Source organism: Motacilla alba, chromosome 2 (genome assembly GCF_015832195.1).
Source record: "Motacilla alba alba isolate MOTALB_02 chromosome 2, Motacilla_alba_V1.0_pri, whole genome shotgun sequence".
In the NCBI taxonomy this organism is placed as follows: domain Eukaryota; kingdom Metazoa; phylum Chordata; class Aves; order Passeriformes; family Motacillidae; genus Motacilla; species Motacilla alba.
Window position 1 is genome coordinate 90,543,592 of NC_052017.1, and position 20,236 is coordinate 90,563,827.

At 41.3% G+C, this 20,236-nt stretch overlaps 1 protein-coding gene across 2 annotated transcripts in view; it reads right to left on the reverse strand.

Moving 5' to 3' along the window:
• Positions 1 to 9,463: 9,463 nt before the first annotated feature.
• Positions 9,464 to 20,236, reverse strand: part of ELP2 (elongator acetyltransferase complex subunit 2) — a 39,715-nt gene continuing 28,942 nt past the window's right edge. For both annotated transcript variants that reach the window (XM_038128574.1, XM_038128572.1), the window contains exons 17-22: positions 18,844 to 18,916; positions 18,254 to 18,440; positions 16,433 to 16,554; positions 15,794 to 15,936; positions 15,147 to 15,260; positions 9,464 to 14,173 (exon numbers count right to left, since the gene is read on the reverse strand). In XM_038128574.1, coding sequence (XP_037984502.1) covers positions 14,017 to 14,173; positions 15,147 to 15,260; positions 15,794 to 15,936; positions 16,433 to 16,554; positions 18,254 to 18,440; positions 18,844 to 18,916 — 796 coding nt within the window. In that variant the 3' untranslated portion in view covers positions 9,464 to 14,016. The remainder of the gene's footprint in view (positions 14,174 to 15,146; positions 15,261 to 15,793; positions 15,937 to 16,432; positions 16,555 to 18,253; positions 18,441 to 18,843; positions 18,917 to 20,236) is intronic.

Here is a 20,236-nt window from a genome sequence, read left to right on the forward strand (position 1 = left end):
CCTTATGTGTGTCCTGCACCTCAGCCTGATCCTGCTCCTGCCCCCCTGCACTGCATTTACACCTCTGCCACGCTCCTCGTGCCACTCACCCGCCAGGCACACACACCTGGCCCCTCCAAAAGTCACCTCACATGTCAAGGAGCCTTGACAGCACATTATGGTGGGTGTGCTGCTGCCAGCCTGGGCCAGGTCCCTTTGCTTTCATGTTTGTTGCCATCGGTGCTGTTCTGCCCATGGCAGAAACCTGATGTTATTCCCTGTAGTTCTATGATCAGTTTAGATTTTAGTTACTAACGAAACCAAGCCAGTCTTGAAAATACACTTTTTCACATGTCTGGGAATTGAATGGAGACTAGTTGCTTCGCCAGCAAGAAAGCTGTTTTACTCTTTCAGGTGCTTGTTCCTTAGCCTAACTGCTAAGGTCTTGGTTGTACTTTAATTATTGTTACTTAGTTTGTTCAGGAAGTTTTAACATGCTTGTTCCTCACTCTGCAGGTCAGAGGTGTCCTTTGTGAATCCAATCCAGTCTGTTTGGAAGAGAAGCAGTAAGGAAAAGTCATAATTTTTCAATAAAGCATCTTGTAATCATTTAGAAAATAAATTTTAAAAGCGTTTTCAGATAGTCCTTCTAGTGAAGCAGAAATCTGACGGAGGACCAGGGAAATTGTCTGAGAGAAACTGTGGAACAGGAGTTTAGGGGCATGCCAAACATTTCTGATGGGAAAAGAGACAAAGCGAAGTTGTGATCAGTATTCAGTTCAGCTTACTGGAGGTCTGCATGTGTTACCCTCTGCGTGTCCTTCTCTCTTTAATTATCTTGCCAGCTTCAGTGGCTCTCAATCTCAGGGTCACCAAAGCTACTTGCTGGTAACCTGATTGCCAACAACAGCAAAAGGCTCAGAATTGCCTGTTTTGATTATTGTTTAATTTTCATTCAATTCACAGTCAGCCCATGGTGAAAAGGGCTTCTTAATGTCTTTCTCATGATCTGGAAATTCTCACCAGTGAGTGAAAATAGCTGTCCCTCGGAAGGGAGTACAAGTCCAGAGCTACTGGTCACTCAAGGACACCCAAATGCCAGCAGTAGCTATTGCCTCCTAAAAGAGCCTGTCCCACATGTGCACTCATTCCCCCATCTCCATCACCCCTAGGTGATACTTCAGCTTCTTCCGGTGAAGTCGACTGAAAAATACTTGCTGTGCAAAGATCAAAGTAAAGCAACAATTAAAACTGGGTGAGGGCGTTGCTGCAGTTTAAAGGAGAAATGCTGGAAGACATTCACAAGGAGAAAGGTGGAGATGATGAGCATGTCATTTTGCAGCACCGGAGCTCTTTCCAATGTGTGATTTCACACGGCCTTAACAGGCAGAAAATTTTCGGAAGACTTCTTCAAAACAAAAATTCAGAAATCCTCTGAACTTCTTTAGGCACAGCTCAATCAGGCTTGAGTTGGGGAATGAGAAGGGGAAAATTAAAAAATATAATGGAACACGGGCCAGCAGCCCTCCCTTTGCTCTCTAGCTTTTCACTGCCCACCCGTGAGGTAAGAGCAACTCTGAGACTGCTGCTATTGCAAGCAGCCAGTTTTCCCTGGGCCCTCTAGATCTGGGTGAGACGACAGCAAGGAAGCTGCAGGAGCCTGTGAAGAAAACACCACTAACACTGAATTGGCAGCTCAGTGCAGTAGGCAGAGCTGTCAGGGATTTAATTTGTCTTCCTCACACAGGTGCTTCTTCACTGCAGCCACTACCGAGGTCCCTGGAAGAAGCACTGTAAGGGAGGAGGGCATGTGAGAAAAGGTTTTGATAGCTGGCCAGTACCTAATGCTCCTCTTGAAATATTCAGGGAAAGAAAATGGTGTATTCCTTCAACTGCCTCTTGTCTTTTGATTCTTCAAACTCAGTCTCAATGGTTTTCCTGTGTGAGAAGCCCTAGCTTACTAGGAATAGCTTCAAGATATTCAAGGTCTCATCTTTGTGACATCAACATAAAGACATTGATTGTTCAAGGTGCTAGGGAGAATGAGGTGGTGGTATGACTGTGTAGAAATAGTAATGATCTCATTCACAAGAACTGGGGAGGGCCAGAGATGTGCCATTTCATGAAAATAATATCAACAAATATCTGTAACACAACTCCGAAGAGTCCCTCAGAGTAGCTTTTAAATAATTGAAGAGGGAGATTAGGTGCTGCTGAATGATGATGCTCTGGGCTTTCAGGCCAAGCTTTCTGAAGTTTACTATAGACTCCAAACAGGGAGTGCACTCTCGCTTGAAAGCAGATCTGAGTGAGCATCGAGCTGCCCTGGGATCAAAGTTTGTTAATATTTTAATGTTTCTAACATGACGCAGAGTGCATGAGAAGTGTAAGCCTAGGGGACCATCCTGCTTAATTTATGTAGTGAGTCACTACCAAAAAGCAAGGCTGTAGCTCTGCCTTCCTGATGGCACATTAAATGCTGGCTATTCTCAATAGTCCAATACGGAGGATTAAAACAACCTCTTCTTCCCCTTCTACATTTTTAACAAAGACAATAGAAAATTAAACCGGTTCAGAACAATAATAGGCAATCAGGAAAAGATGTTGGAGCTGACTGTCATTAGCTATACCGCTTTTCAGTCTAGTACAGAGATAAATCAGATCAGCATTTGGCAAACAGAACAGTCATGCTGGTGCTGGAATAATTGCATGCATTGTCAGAAATGCAAGTAAAGGCCTTCAAATGTTCTGCCTACTTAACATCAACTCTGCTTTATTTAAAATAGTCATCTACAGGTCAAACATTATTTAGGGAAAAGCAACACAGTGAGCCACAAATGGGTAACAGTAACCACAAAAAGCTGAGCAGAACACATGTGATGGGCCCCACCATGGGATATGTAGCAGGCTGGCTGCCCAACTGCAGGACACACAGCAGGGACAGGGAGAGGACAGACCTCTCAGGGCTCTTCTTTGCCCTAACAATCCCAGGCAAAGCACTGGTTCTCCAGCTTCATGGGCAGAGGGCTTAGGACGAGAACCTCCCCAGAGAGAGGGTGATGTAGCACAGCTCTTTTCTCTAAGAAGAAAAAAATTTGCCAGCCTTAGCCTGCAAGCATTAGCTCTGTGGCGAGCAGACCGAAATAGAGTCCCAATCTCCAGATAGCTTTGGATGCTGAAAACCACTGCACCATCAACAATGGTTTTGGCTCTCCTGCTGTCCCTGCTGCCTGTTGTAATCTTGTTTGCTCAGAGCAGGATGCCAAGATGAAACCCAGGACACATGAACAGTAGGGCTGTTGATGAGAAGGGCTGTACCTGTGCTCCTGAAAAGAAACTTCCTGCAAGTCACACATGTCCTGGGAGGTGTCCCCCACCCAAGGGAGTCCATATGGACCACAGTACATTAAAACTGCTCCTGCTTTCTCCCTCCCAGTACACAATACTGGGCATTACGGGAAGATCATCTGTGCAGTGGGCATTTGAACTCAGTTCCAGTTTCTGGCCTCCCAAAGCAATGAGTTATCTTGTCCTGCCACAGCTGCTGCCCTGCAGAGCAAGTGCTGGCTTTCCATGGCTAGGGTGTGAGCTTGCAATTTTTTTTAAGTGAGTTGAATGCAAGCAAAGGCTGTGAGCTTGGCTTGATCCAGATGGTCCCTGAACCATCTTAATTTTACAGCTTCTGGTGGCAAGATTTATACTGAATTCAGCTATTTTAGGTGATCTTTAATCCTCAAAGGAAAAAAGGGAAAGCAGGCTGATGTTCTCCTCTGATAAAGCAACAGACCTTAATGTATCAGACAGCCTTTTTACTGACAAAGAAGCAAAGACTGTGCAGTTCCATGTATTCTAGTGAGTGGTTTTTACCTCTTATGGAAAGCTGCATACACTGATACAAGGTTTCATCTTAGTTTGAAAAGACCTAAGAATCTGATTGCTTTGCTACAGCTTTGTTCATCCCATCACAACATGATTCCCCAGAAGATTTCACTAGGAATGATGCACTGTTCTGTTTGTGTACTGAAAAGTGGCACATCTCAGAGATGCTGCAACATGTCACTGGCTTGGTGTTCGTAAAAGGCTCCACAGCAGCCAGACAAGCCAAGGGCTTTAGGAGGCAGAATGACACTGTAGGGGCCAGCTAATCCTGTGGCAACCTGGAGAGCACTGTTTCCTGAAGCTGTTAAAGATGCACCAATCATTGATCTGGGCCTGCAGTGGATCTCCCAAAATAGCCTGGTACTGACTATCCTACTGGAAAAGGGAATAGCTCAGCCAAAAGCCTGCAAGCATCTGGCACCAACATGCCTCCACATGTCGTGAATGCCTGCTAGCAAAGCCTCATATGGCCATTATCCTATGAAAGGTTCATTTGCATATCTGTGCCACTTGGGAAGTGAATATTGTTTATATCAGCCAAGAGCTGATGACAAAAAGGGAACGTCTGCCTGGGACATGGTGTGCTTTCAGAAACTGAAGCGCACTGGTCTGCCAACACATTGCCACGAGACATGGCAAACAGCTTCATGATTTGAACATGGGAATGGCACCACAGCCAAAGTCATAACTGGCCAGGGTCAGACGTCGACACAATATTGTACACGCCTAAAACAGGGTCTCCACCTGGCTGCAGCACAAGGTGGGAAGATGTCTGGATGAAAAGGACCACAAAGAACAGCCCCAAGCTGCTGCAGCCCAGCTGTAGGAAAACTGGGCTTGTCACCGCTGCCAGCTGGGGAGATGGTGCAGAATAAGAATCTCAGATCTAAAAGCACATTGACCTCTACATTGACCTCAGAGCCTACTGCACCTGTCAAGAGCTACTCCTATCACAGGGTAAACTATGTCCATGTGACTCAGAGAGCACATATGGCACTTTTAGAAGGAAACAGGGATACAGCAGCTTCTTCAAAAGCATATGTTCACCTTTCTCCCACACCTACGCAGAAGCACAAGGTGCAGAACGTGTTCCACGCACACATCATCGTCACAGCCACAGCAGAATGCAGTCTGCTCCCAGGACGGACAGGGGTGTTGCAAACATTGAGCCCCTAGGCAAATCTCAAAACTCTGCAGGGTCTTCATCTGTTGGGGTTCTGCCCATGCTGAAGCTGTGCTCAGGCTGGAACCAACTATTTCTGCTTGCTTTGGGCTGGCTCTTCAGCTGGGTCTGGGGCACCAGGTCCCACCCTCAATCAAACAGCTGCTGGGGAAAAAGGGGATAAGGGACAATTCTGGGCAACATTTTTCTGACATTTGTTTCCTCTTAGAGGCATATCAAACACAAACTTTAATCTGCTTTCTCAAGACATATAGAGAAAAGCAGGTACTACTTTTTTCACACAACTTCTCTTATTGGTTAAGAGGCCACATTCTGGTGTCTTACAGAAGACCAGTCAACCTCACCATCACTGTAACAGAAGAAGACTCCGAGACCAACAGCACAACCTTGCAAGCCCTTTTTTGCTTTTGGAGAACCTCTTTTAGCCACATTATAGTGAGTGAATTGTGAAGGAGTAAGGAGATGTTCCCAACTTGTTTTTCTTCTTTAAAGGTCTTTCTGGATAACCTGGTTAACCACAAGCCACTGCACTGCTCAGGAACTCAACAGAGTACAATATCCCCTCCTACATTATGCAAAAGGACAAGCTGAACAGCAACTGCACATTCCTCTAGACTTGAAAAAAATCAATTATTTGTTTGTTTTTAAATCTGTAAAATCCAATGGAGACTTTTGCCTCTCTGCTGATTTTGTGGGCAAGGACAGCTGGAAAGGGTTTCCAGCATCTGCTACATCTGTGGGGAGGCTTTCCACACAGTGTGAAAGCTCCTCTCCTTATGTGGCTGGAAAGGCTCTCACCAAATCACAGGAGTCACTTGCCAGCCTCTTCTGTTTTTACCAAGTCGATAAAGGAAATTCTCACCACCGTGATTCACTGACACTTTGATGGAGCTGCAAAGATGCAGGAGGCATAAAATCAGCTGCTGCATGTCCCAAGCATATGCTGCCAGTATCTTCTGTCTTGGGTTGCAGCTACCCTGTTATTTTAGTACTGGACTTATCCTTTAGCAGCAAGTGCTAATTGTTCCACACCGGGCTGCGACGCTGAGGCCTCTGAAACTCATCGCTGCAGACCGGAATGATATTAGAAAAATCAATTTATGACTTAAATAAGGAAAGAACAAAAGAGTCCAAAGATAAGATACTACACTCTGTCACAAATATCCAAAAGACAGCATCATGAGCCTTAAATACTTTGACTAAGAGAGTTTTGACTCGTTTCAAAACAAAATAAAAAAAAGAAAAAAAGTATTTGCCAGCACTTTAAATAAAACAGTTTGGTTTGTTAGGCACTCCCAGACAAACATAAATAAATAAAAAAGAGTTCAAAACCAGTAATAAATACCTCTTTATTGTAGAAATATTGTAGCCTTGGGGAAGAGACAATAAGTTCAATGAAAGGAACTGCCAAACTGCCATAAAAAGGACATTTAATTACAGCAGGATCCTTCAAACTGAAAAAGAAATCCATGAGTAGGGAGTATGCTAGAGGTCTATAAAATCAGGAATAACAAGGAGACAGTGAAAAACAACTAATCCTTTTCTTTTCTAATATAATAACAAGGAGGCATTAAATGTTCCAAACAAACAAGAGATGCATCTTCTTATTGGCACAGACTTACCCTGAGGATTACCAACTAATCACAGGGGAAATTATGCATTTGCATGGATTCAAAAAGCAATTAGACAAACCCATGGAAGGAAAAGGAAATTCATCAATGGCTAATAAGCACCAGGGCTCTTCCTCTGGTTGAAGATGTTCCTGAAACATAAGTCACTGGTGTCTGGGAGAGTTTGATCATATGATCCACTGTGATCATCCATCACTTAAAAATCATAAAATGCTTTGGGTTGGAGGGGACCTTAAAGTTCATTACTCCCACATCCAAAGCCACATCCAGCCTCGCCTTGAACACTTCCAGGAATGGGCAAGCACTTCTCTGGGCAACCTGTTCCTGTGCCTCACCAGGCTCACAGTAAAGAATTTATTCCTAATATTTCACCTAAATCTACCCTATAATCTAAATCACAGCTACTATCAGGAGGTGTGTGAGACCTCATCAGCTTAGACCCCTCCCAGAACACCACATGGTTAGAAAGCCTTTCAAAAAAAAAAAAAAAAAAAAAAAAAAAAAAAAAAAAAAAAGCGGACAACAAAACAGACACAGAAATTTAGGCCCCATTTTACACTTCCACAAAGTAAAGCAGGAAGATTAAGATATGTTCTTCAGACTGAGTTGTTGGGGTGAGGTACAATGTCTGCAGCAGACAATAAGACCCTGTGTGATTAGGAGGTGCTCATTACTTTCTGAAGTTTACAGTTTCCCAACTGCAGGACAAAAATGAAAATGGAAGAATGCTTTCAAAATCAGTGTTTCATGAGAAATGCTTGTCACTTAAACAGTGCATTTGAACAACTCAGAGGAGCTAGAACACCTGTGTTTGAATATATTTGTAATTTATTTTGAATTTTTGGGTATACATGACAGGTGCTGCAAATACTCACTTATCCTTTTTCTTATATTGCCACCTGGTGGTCCTGGGCATGTGGAAGCCACCACTGATTTTTCAGCGAAATGACCACAGTTCAGGCATTTAAAATAGCGTCCATTTCTTTTCCTCTGAGATAGATGGTAAGCAATTTTTTAAATCTAGAATTTTAGGGGTGAGGGGATGTTTTGGGTTTACAACCAATATAACAGCGTCTGTGTCAGCTCTCAATTACCTAAACAGGTGGCTGCAATGGCCACCCCAAGTCACAGGGAAACAGAGATGGATTGCAGCTCTGCCATGGGCTCTGGACACCTGCCCGGGCTGGGTGCCTTGCTCTCTGGGGCCAGGCACCCGCGCTCAAATGGAGGCAGGAGGTGGAGGGAGCTTCCAGACAGAGCCAAACTATCTTTCCTCTGCCCTTTCCACCTCACCAGTGGTGGAAGCATGAACATCTAACTAGTATGCCAGGAGCTCTTTTGTTCCCAGAGGCAGTGTGCCATGTGGCCAGAGCTCCTGTCTGGTGGGGATGTTGGAATAGACTGCACAGTGGGTACGGGGAAGTTCCCAGCTCTGCAAACACACGTTAAAATCTGCAGCTCTGTCTTGGGATTGCATCACCACCACACACAGGCAAGGGCATGCAAAGAAGTAGTGTAGGAAAATATATGATAAGGTTAAAGAAAAGAGAGTTATAGATTTGTACTCCTAGGACAGGAAATTGTACCACAGATTTTAGACACTTACGTCTATTGTAGAGACTGTGGGCATTTGTCCAGTTTGGGGTTTTCCCAACACCCCATCATCAGGAAAGACGATGTTAAACTGGAGCAGGGCCACTAGGGTAGAGGGAGCTGGATCAGGTGCCCTGTGGAGAAAGGTGGAGGGATGGGCCAGGTTCAGCCCATCAGGGGAAGAGAAGGCTTTGCAGGTACTTGGTAGCAGCCTTCTGATGCTAAGAAGGAGACTGTGAAGATGATGGAGCCCAGCTCTCCAAAATGAAGAGATGAAGGAAGGTAAGAGAGGGCATAAAACGAAACAAGAGAGGTTCAAAACTGAGAAAAGTAGAAGAAAAGTTTTTACCATGAAGGCAGTCAAACTACGCAGTCTCCATCTTCTGAGATTTTCAAGACCAGATCAGCAGAAGTTCTGAGCAGCCTGGTGTGATTTCACAGTTGACCCTGCCTGGAGCAGGTTAGAAGAGAGACTTCATGAGCTCCCTTCCTATTTTAATAATCACATGATCCTATTGGTCTGTGAAACATATTTTTTATTACAGCTTTGAGCTAGCAATTTTCAGTACAACTAATCTATGGAAATGCACTTTTAAGTAATTCATAGGAATTGCAGAATTTCACATCAGAGACATAACTTCTGTTTTGAGGTATGACAATACCTTTTACATGGTAAAACACACCAATTTTCTTTTTGATGGGTAGAAAAAGCTGAAGCTGCCATTTGTCTAGTAGCAGCTAAGCAAAACCAACATTTCTACCTTTTTATTAGCTTTAAGGGCCTACATTCCACACACCTGCAACTACAGGGGTGGTCTGCCAGGCTGAATCAATGCTCACCAGCTGTAAAGGAGCTCCCACTTCAACTAGTCCCAATGGCCTTAGTGACCTGGAGCTGTTACTGAAGGCACAGCAATGTCTGTGATATAAAGAGGCTGTGTGCACACACCAAAGAAGCAGCAGTTTGTCCAGAACATCCACAGCACACTTTTAGCACCTGTCGACGTCAGACAGACTCACCCTGAAGACCTACCCAGGGCAACCTACAGGCATCTCGGGATTCCCTGCACTGCAGCTCTTTCAACCTCCCTGGCTGAACTTCTTCTGCAGAGAGAGAATCATGTGTCGCAGCTCAGTGCTCTCTGTGGACAGTGGTGAAAACTGCCTGCCATGCCAAAGGAAAAAACTTGAACAGCAGGAAGCTCCCACACTCTAAAAAGTGTGTCTGTGGAGAACAGATATTCTCTCAGAGAGACACATCTTTATATGATAACTTGCAGGAAGGAGACTCTCCAAGATTATGAAACAGAGAGAAAAACAGAACGATTGCTTTATCTTGAAAAGCACTTGGAAAGCTTCCCTTGGGGAGACTGCAGTCAATTCATTTTTGTAGAGGAAAAAAAGTTCCCTCCACTGGCAGGTAGACAGCTTATGCTTTAGCAAGGGAGGAGGGCACGCTGCTCACACGTATGCCAGTAATTTGTTGTCAGGGAGAAAGGAGGTAATGCTGCTGGACAGGCTGTGTAAACACCAAAAGCCCAAAACCTAGAAAAGGAAGAATCAGAGACACAGGAGGTCGAATGGAAAATACCAAGAGGATGTTATACTTGATACACTTGAATTCTCCCAGGATCATGTATTAGAAAGCACTGGATTATCTTACAAGAACAACAGGAAGAGAGAAAAGGCTGTCGAGAAAATAAGGATTGCTTACAGGAGTATTTAGGGAATCTCCTGCAGGAATGGAGAAGGGACCAAGAAGGCAAATAATATTCTTAGAAGAGGGGGAGAGTAAAGAGAGAAAAGTCCTTAGGAAAAAAAGGACTATGAGGCAGGACAAGATCAGTGTTAGGACAAGCTTTTGAGACAAGGAGAACAGCTCCTCTGCAGTAAAAAAATCTGTTTGCTGCATCCTTTGTTATTTCAGCTGTGATCTGCTGGAGTCTATGTAAGGGTGACACTACTGTAACACAGCAATTACCTTGGGCACAACACCTCCCCTCATCTGTGCAGCTGGAATGTCGGCTGAGTCCTGCAAACACCAATTACATGGAGCAGCTCTCCTTGAACACTTCAAGTCCTGGGCACATCTGGTTGGTAGAGCTACCCCAGCACACTGGAGGTAGCCCCATTATTATGGTACAGCATTGGGATTTGGCACATGGTCTACCCTAAATTCCCTCCAGAAAGAGAGAGGTCATTTCTAGCTTTATTACTGCATTTCAGCACAGGATGAGTTGCTGCAGAAAATAAAATGACAATGTTTGGATATTCAACACAAACTCCTCAAATACAGTCACTAGAGCTGGTCACACAAGGTAACAGCAAGAGCTGTGCTTGAGCAAGAGTACCAGGGGCTGGCAAAAGGAGCCCACAGCCTCCCCCACCTTCCTACAGCAAACACAGAAGCAGGATGAGGGATATCTGGTGCTTGGCATAGGAAAAAAAGGCAGCTCCTGGCTGGGGAAGAAAAGTGTCCCTGAAAGGATATCCCACAACTCTTTGAGGGTGTGCCAGTGCACAGGGCAAAAATGGGAATGTTTGGAGGGTCAAGGGCTGGGCATGTCACAGGGTAAACACGCTGCCCTGCCCTGCTGCCTCAAAACTACCACTGCAGAGCCTGATACTGCTGATATAAGAGCAGTAGAGGGGCATTGCTGAACTGTGCCAAACAACTCCCACCTCCACCAGCTTCCAGTGCACAAGACAAATTCTGATTTTTGTCCTGTCAGTGATTTTGCCTAATCTTTTGTACAGTTCCAGATGCTCCTTAAAACAGCAAGTAATATTTTTGCTTCCCATTTCAGTTATTTTAAAGTTTCCTTATTTGTAACAGCCACTGCTTTAGAGTGAGATTTGAGTCTAAATGAGGACACAGCTGCTTCCTCCTCTTCCCTCATCTCTGCATTAGCTGCAGTTGGCAGTGAGCCTTGGAGAATTCTCATTTCTTCACGTTAAATATTTTGGAAAACAGAGATTAGTCAGAGTTACCAAAGCGATGTTTTCAATAGCTCAGAGTTCAATAATTGACTTCCTTGAAATTTTCAACCGTTTCTAGTTGCTTCTGAAGTCTCAGCCCACAGGAGAGACAACAGCAGGACAGCACTTCTTTAAGGCTTAGCATGATGCACAACCTGCTCCTTCTTTGCCATTTCATAACTGAAGGGATTAACACAATCAATAGCTTGGCAGCAGTGTTTAGGGAGCTCGCCATGGGGAGCCCAGGTAGGAGTTCCTCAGGCTGAAGGTCAGCATCCCACATCCTCCCAGTTTACACAAACAGCTTGGTTTGTCCTTCTCATTCACCAGACACCACAGCATGCTCACCTCTAGTGTCAGAGTTGGCATGGCTTGTTGGTGCAGCACAGACTTGAGGATGCCTTCACCTGCATCCTGGACTGAAAGATGTAAGATTGCTTTGGACAATCTCAATAATGATTTGATTTTGGTTACAAACAGCAAGACCCATGCCATTTCTTGCTTGCTTTGTCACACACACCTCTACTATAAGAAAAAACAATCCTCCTCCTTCAGGCCTGATAACATAAAACAGTTTGTTCACATCTCTGACGACAAAGTCTCTTCAAATTTAGCATAAGGCAGTAAATACTGAAAATATCAACATCCAAAATCTTCATGGGATGGCTTTACCTCAAATGTATGAAAAGGTAACAGAATGTTCTTTACAAAACTTCAGTTTATCCCATCAATTTTCTCAACTCCATTTTCAGTGGCACTGTACAAGCAGCAGAGAATTTCAGAGCACCAGGTACATTGACAGCAGCTCATTCCTTAGTATTTTTACATGCTGATTTACATTTTGAAAAGACATGAGTGGATTTATGAGAAGATAAAGGTGTATATTAAAGTCACACCTACTAAATGCATAGCAAAGTGATGTGTGAGCAAAAAGAGTATCATACATAAAATATTAATCATGTGTCGAGGTGTCTAACCTCTAATTTAATTGAAAATTTAAAGTGTCTATTATAAACATTTAGACTTAGGAGACCAACAGACTAATGTGGTGCATTTAAAGCTGGAACAATGAATGTGATTGAGTCACCAAGTCCCAGGGCTAATGGAGTGGATTACTAAATCCTCTAGCAGCTGATGCTTGTTAATGACAGTATTTCACAAAATAAAAGAGAGGAACAACTAATATGATGTTTCATTGTCAACTATACCCAGAAGTGGCCACATAACAAGATGTACTACTATTGGAAAGAATTGTACAGTATTATCATCAAATTTTAAGATATGAGATTACAATTGTGACACAGAATAAAGACCCACTTTTGGCAGCTTTTTGAAACCTCACAAGTGGTACGTTATGTCTTTCTCTTGCCAGGATATAGTTGCTTAAAAATTCTCAGACAAGTGAAATATAATACTCAAATGCTTGAATGCTAAAGCACTCGCGTAAGGAAAGCATTGGTTACCACAAGTAAAATGTAGCAAATTATCTTTATTAATAAGTCTTTTTTTTTATTCCCCTGTCCCCATTTTAAAGAATGGTTTTGTTTTGTTTTTTTTTTTAATGGCTGAAAAACAGAACAAAAAATAAAGAGCTAAAATACAAAACCTTTCAAGGCATAAATACAAAACCTTTCGAGGCAAAAACCATAATTACTCTGAAGACGGTATAGCCCCCTCTGAAAGAGCTACACTCTTAGTCTAAATATCCAGCACAGTAGAAAGTTAAACACAATTTCAGTTCCCTCTGCAGGTTACAGGTTTCAAGCAGTTCTGGAATAACAATTTCACTCTCAAAGTTTACCTAATTTATAAGTTAGACTTTGGAACCAGATATAGACCTGCTGACACGAAGTCTTTCTCAAGTACTCTCAGTCTATTAGCACTCAAATTACACTATGGGACAACTAAGTTAACTTGTTTTTACAAGAACAAAGAGGGAGCTCTCAAAACTCAGAAAGAGCCCAAAGGCATTGTAAGGAATGGCTGCTTCCTTTTAGCTCCTGCCTAGTGATATCCATAAGCTTTTCCAGTCTGAACTGTAGAGGACAGCCCTCCAAACAGTCTCAGAGGTGGCTCTACTACCACACTCTGCTCAGAGAGGGCTCACAGGGGAGACACCAGAAGATTTAAGTGGTCTCTGAGTTCAGCTTTAAGCCCCACCTGACCAAGAAGTATGAGTTCAGCCCTGCAAAGCAGAATAAGGGAATATATAAGGAAGCAGGACTGTCCAAGCATCTGAACACAAACTACTCTTTCCAGAGTCAGGTGGCCTCAGACTTGGACCAGAGCTCTAATACACATTCGAAGGCAATCAGAGAAAGTTCCGTGTTTAACCCTGATCTCTGGCTGCACATGCCTAAACACACACAGTCAGGCCCACCAAGAGTTAACTTTATTAGCAATAGGAGATAAAAAAAATTCAGTACTCCAAGTGGAATCTCAAGTGCAGAAGTACCCAAGTATCAGCAGCTTCCCACCTACCCTTCGAGTCACAGCAAACAAAACTCTCTCATTATCCTCCCATGCCCTACCCCACCTCCCATCCCTCAGGTTTGGGATATTCACCAAACAAAACATATGCTTCATATTCCCACAACTGCAGATCAGAAAAATATTTGACATTTCAAACTTCCACTAAAGTTGCTTTAATAAGTTACATGTAAGATATTTTACTTCCCACAGCAGAAAATAGAAAATTCAATATTCAAAGTGGAGAAAAGTTGAAATAAAATGCTGTGAATCTGTTTGGCACAAACAGGCCTGCTGTCTTTGCTAAAGAGCAAATCTGTTGACATTGAATATTTTAACACAGTGATCGGCTCCACAACTTGCAAGCTGCAGCCACTTGCAGCTGTTCTCATCATTATGTCCAGCTCTGCCTGCGTGATGTCTCCAACACAAGCGTTTCACAGCAAGAGCATGACTTTGGCTGCAACAAAAAGAAATCCATACGTAACTGCAAAATGTTAAACACAGTTGGGCATGGGAGTGTAAACATCAACATTCATGTAATTAGTACTCTTCAGTTAACACTACCAACTGAGGAAAAACGGACTTGTGACAACCAGCAGGTATTAAGTTCTTATTAAGTAGGGTCATTAACACTAATGACATTTTATCCTCTCACTCATCAATAATTCAAACAGCTATTGATTTTCAGTTTTACCACATTAAGCTGGAGGTCAAGTATCTCAGTTACTTAGATATGACAGATTTCTGGCTTTTAGCCTGCGATTTCCTGTTATCTGGTGTCTCCTTCCCATTCACTGCAAGCACACACAGGCCAAAGTCACCATCAACTTCCATTTCTGTTACTCTATCAATGCCAGTGTGTGATAGAAGAACCCCGGGGAGTGCTTCAAGTGAAACATTCCAAGCCTCTCCACAGAGTCTCTCTAGCTGTCACCGCAGCAGCCCCACATATAGCTTGTCATTCCTCTGCTTTCTACTGGAAGCTGCACACCAAAGCTTGCTGTCACCCACTCCTAAGGGCTTTGCTGATGTACACAGACAGCAACCCTTTCCACTCTCTTATCAGTATTTTCTACCACCATATTTATGACTAAAGGTAAAGCTTTTTTTTTTAAGTAGGCCAACAAAGGGTAATACTTCCCAAAGCTTTTGCATAGTATGAGGTATTTCGGGGGTTAATCCCCCTCTGTTTTTTGTTCGTATTTGTTGGAAGGCTTTTTCACACATCTAAATAACTAATATTTTTATTTCTGGGTTTTGCATCAAGACATCTTTAAACTTTCAGGGACCAAACTTTTCCTGAAATGATAACAATTTTTGATACAGGAATAAACTAGATTTATACATTTTATACTATAAGAACAGAACTCCAGCACTGTTAGTCTAAAGAATAATATTTCATTGCTCCTAACTCACTTCAAAAGACATACCTGTTATCTATCTCAACACCTGTGGTCCAGTCAGCCAGTGCTGGTTCTTTCCCACTTTGCTTCCATGTGTACAGAATAATCTTCCCATTCTCTAAGCCTACTGCAACAATGTATCTATCAAGAGAATAATTACATTCATTTCATTAGAAATTACAGTAGACAACTCAATGAGGTCAGTTCTAATGCAGGATAGAAAGAACTAGCACTCAAGCATTGTTGTGGCACCTTGCCCTTTAAATCAGTATTTACTTTTCCATGAAAAAAATTAATATATCAAACCTGCTTCACAAAAAATAAATAGCAAAGCAGAAACCTGCTACATATATTTGGTTAGGAAAAAAATAAGGAGCCTATCACAACATCAGATCAGTCAATATTTTTGGAAGAATTAGTGTGTTTCAGATGTGTTCATGCATCTCTCCCTCCCCTCTCCCCCTTTCATTTTTTCTCATTACACTGCTTGGAGAAGTCACCATACACCTGAAAAGGTGGCTAGAAAAGAAAAAAAAATAGAGGTCATTCTGTTAAAGAATGGTCAAAATAGGTGGATTCAGAGAACTGTTTAGCTGCAGGAAACTAGTTGACTAAAGGGATAAATAGTAATTTTAGATTAAACAAAAAATGACATTACAGAAAACCAGCAATACCTTCCACCAGGAGTAAGCACACGGCTGATACCAACAGCAGTCACAGAATCCCCAGCATCCAGCACTGTTGAACAAGGCTTGATTGAATCCAGCTCATTCCCTTCAGTAATCACTGGCAAATCACACTGGCCCCAGATAATGACCTGTAAGCAAAAGAGTCAAAAATGAACTTTCACTCTAATCTTCTTGTAAATGCACGTACAAAAAGATAAGGAATAACTTCATTAAAATAATTTCAGGGCACAGTGGATGACCCTAAACATGGTAAAAACACCCTCTACCTACAAAGATTTGACTTTGTAGGCAGTCTGTCTGATTTCATTAAAGTTACTGACAACAAAACCAGATTCTGTTATGAAAGTTAAAGAAAAACTCAAGACCCATAGAATTATGCAACATATGCTTGTCTTACTGCATGAAAAAAGAAGGGAGAATGTCCAACTGGCAGCCCACAGTCTTGTATATACATACTCAAGCACTTTATTTAGCTTATGAAAGCATCACTGATTTCTGTGCTAATGCATGCAATAAGATTTTTGTGTATATATAAAACAGGGGCTCATTAGAACACAGTGTTTGTTATTCTAAAAGACGTTTAAAACAACTCTGGGCTTTCTAAATTCCTTTAACATTAATTACCTTTTTGTCCCGACTACCAGTAATAAAATATTTGCTGTCTGGTGTCCAATCACAGGACCAAATGATTCGACTGTGAACAGCTGTATTTTTATCTGTGTATGCACAGCAAGTGAAGACTGGTCCTGGAATAAAACATGTAGAAGAAAAAGCCTTGTTTATAACTATGCTGTGTAATATACAGATAGATACATACACATACATATATACATATACACACGTATATATACATATAATATGATATGATATGATGATATGATATGATATGATGTGATATAATATACACATGTAACTACATATTAAAAGTGATTGTTACTCTTACTTAACTCTATGTCAGAACTGCAAGAATATTTTGACATTATTCCACTCATCTTTAAAGCAATTTGGAATACTTAGGACTATATGAGGTTTTTTCCCAGCAGTTACCACAGTGATAACTAGCACCTGTTCAAGACCTTTTCAGTAAGCCCTTATAGCCCTAAAGCAGTAGGAACAGTTCAATCTTTCAAATGCATTTCTTTTTCAGCAGAATTCAAGTATAACACCTTAGGTTATTTCTATCAAGTTTTTTAAGAACACTGATGTCAGAAGTTTTTGAATAGTGCAACATTTACCTTGTGTTCACATTTCCCCAGTAATTTCACTAAAGCTCCTATTTACCAGTAAAGTCCCAACTGCTCCAATCATAATGGCCCAATTGTAAAAATTAATGTGTTCCCAAAGAGACAAGCTTATATTTCAGCATGTATACAATTAGGCACTATATCTGATCAGCAGATCAGTAAATGAGAATGCGTTTCCTAAGTAGAAAAGGTTGTCATTTTGGAGCATAGACTTTAAATAACCACTTCTTGGGATGCCAATAGCAGCCGTTTTGCTTTACACTGATAATGATGTTATTTGTAGACAGAACGGTTATTGATGAACAGATGAAAAGAGGATTTCCTCTACTTGCTATGAGTATTCATGATCCTTATCCTGAACCATTGTGTAACTACTGTAGACAATATGCCAGGCTTTAGAATAGAAGTCTGAATAAAACAGAAATTCAAGCCAGGATACAACTGGACACTGTCTGAAGGGGCCAAAACTCACTGCCAAGTCTCTAGGAACATTCTATAGAGCCCAGCAGTGTTTATATGCTATTAAGCCAAGAGTGCAATGATAATCGCTTTCAGCACAAGCATCTGTTCTAGGATTCTATTAAAGTGTTCAATAGCAATCTCCTCATGATTTTGCAAGGCTCAAAGTCTTAATGAGAAAGTCAACTGAATCCTTACTATCAGCTCTTTTTCCAGACATAGCCAGTTCTAGTCAAATTAATCAATTGTGTAGGATTATCAGAAAGCCACACCAAAGAGAGAGATTAATCCTGTCACGAGTCTCAAAGTGTCATGCCATGCAAGCACGGACAAGGCAGCCTATGCAGGATATGGAGCCTTCTGGCTATGCCAGCACAGAACTCTGCAATGAAGGCTCTCCTTGACAGAATGTGAATCTGAAGTTCAGCTTGTGTACTTGATTTCAGTAAGTCAAACGTACAATCACATGCAGAAAGCACAAGGACTTCATTACATCCATCAATTAAATACCATCTAAAGCCTGATTATATTCTTCTCTGCATTTTAATTTCATTTTTATGTTTCCACACATTAATTGCATTTCTTAAATCCACAAGAGCCTACCACACTAATAATTCTTTAAAGTTGCATGCAAAATGTGCATTAAAATATTTAATCAATTTTCTTTCAAATATTTTGCAGCCAAAAATACTGAACAAAGAACCAAGTGTACAAACACCTATATCGACTTCACGTATCTTACCTGACTCTGAGGAATCTTGTTTCCTCCACAGTGACCAATTCCTGTCTCTAGAAACAGCTAGCAAAAAGCTGTCATCAGGAGAAAATGCCAGCTGAGTAACAGTCAGATTGTGAAAAGACAAACTCTGCAGTTTCTTCCAAGAAGTAGTGCTCCACAAAATAATTGCTGCATGTTCTTTTTTGGAAGCCTGTATGGATGGAAAAAAATATCAGAGCGAATTAATGAGAGCAAGTATAAAAGTCACACATATCAAAGTAATAAGATATTAGACAGCTTGTTTTTGGGCTTGCGATCCAGTAAGATCCAGCTTTCCTCTGGGAAGTTTCAACATCGTTTCCCAACTTTCTTCTAATGCTGACAATGTATCAGTAAGAAAACATTTCAGACCTATGTTTGTTAGAATTTATCTTACTAATCTCTTCAAATGAATCATACACAATTTAGGAATAATAACTTGTTGGCAATCCACCCTCACCTTTGCAAGCCAACTGTCACTTATACAAAATATTTCACATTTTGTGAAAGAAGAGAATTCAGCCCTAGAAATCAGAGAGCACTTTTCACTAGGTGGTGCTACAATCTTTCCTTACCTTACATGCTGAGGCAATTATAGTGTTTGAATTATTGCAAGCAACACAAAAAATTTCATATCCATGTCCATATCTGAAATACATATGAAAAGAAATTTAACACATCACAATCATTTTTGCAGTATGTATCAAAGTTGTAATATTAATTTAAATTCCTTTTCAAAAATGAAAGGCACCTGCCTTCTCATCACTGTTTCTGTATTACATCCCAAATAATTTGTTCAGCTTTCATTTTAAACATCTGCACAAATTTTTCCATTACAAACTGGCTACAGAAAAATCTCTCCAGCCCATTCCAAAGTCTTAAAGCATCAGCACTGCAAAAGCCACCCTAATGACTAACAAAGCAGATTAAAGCAGCATTTAATGTATCCTTATTTTCTTAAAAAGCAATTTTAACACTACCAATAAAAATCGTAAGCCACATATTTGAAAACCACTGAAGAAATATGCCACAAACACACAGAGGAAGCCTATTCTGTGAAATACTGCAAGAAGATTTCTGAACTAAATGACAAGCATCATGTTGGAAAAGGAAGAAAACCCCAAAATTTCTAGCCTTCTTCAGAAATACATTTTTTAATCAGTCTTCACATGAGTTCTGCTGAAATCCAAGCTCACATATCCAGATTGGTATTTAACTAATAAGGAGAAATTCCATACAGACTAACACAAATTAAAATCAGTCACAAAAGAGTTTGGAAGTAAAGTAAAATTTGAGTTATAACCTATAAACAGTAGACAAGTATCAGCTCAGTACCAGCTGGGTGGGGTGGTTTCCTATGATTCTCCTAGTTCTGAAGAGATAGGCAGTTCTCTTAATAAACTCCTTGGTCAGCAGTGTTAACTTCTTACATGGGACCGACGTTCATGGGATTTCACTTGCAGCCAGAACAGCCTTAAATGACAAATTACTGTGCGGATCTGTTGAACCAAGTCCGAAGCATCATCGCTGGGCATATGCCATCAACAGACTGCCAAAGCCATATCTGAAGACTGGGAAGGTACTGGCTTTTATGAAATGTAACTGTGCCTGGACCTTTTAACAGGGAGAGGGACTGGTGTGCACCCATAATTGAAATGTTAAGTTGCAAATTTAAGTGTATCTTCTAATGTTGAAGGTACTATTGCATGTCTTACTCTTAATTTGCCACCAGCAGGAGTTTTATCATAATGCTTACTTTTAAAGCACATTTCTGGAAACTGTTTTGTAGTGAAAACCAGTGCAAGCCAATTTTCTAAAACTAAAAAATATTTATTGTCTCAAAAGTATAAATTTCCTGAAACTCAATGATGGGAAAATAACCTGTGAAACAAATCCCCAGTTGTTTTGGTTTTAATCTCCTAAAAGTAGTATTTGAAGAACAGTTGATTTCAAGCTTCTGCATGCAAT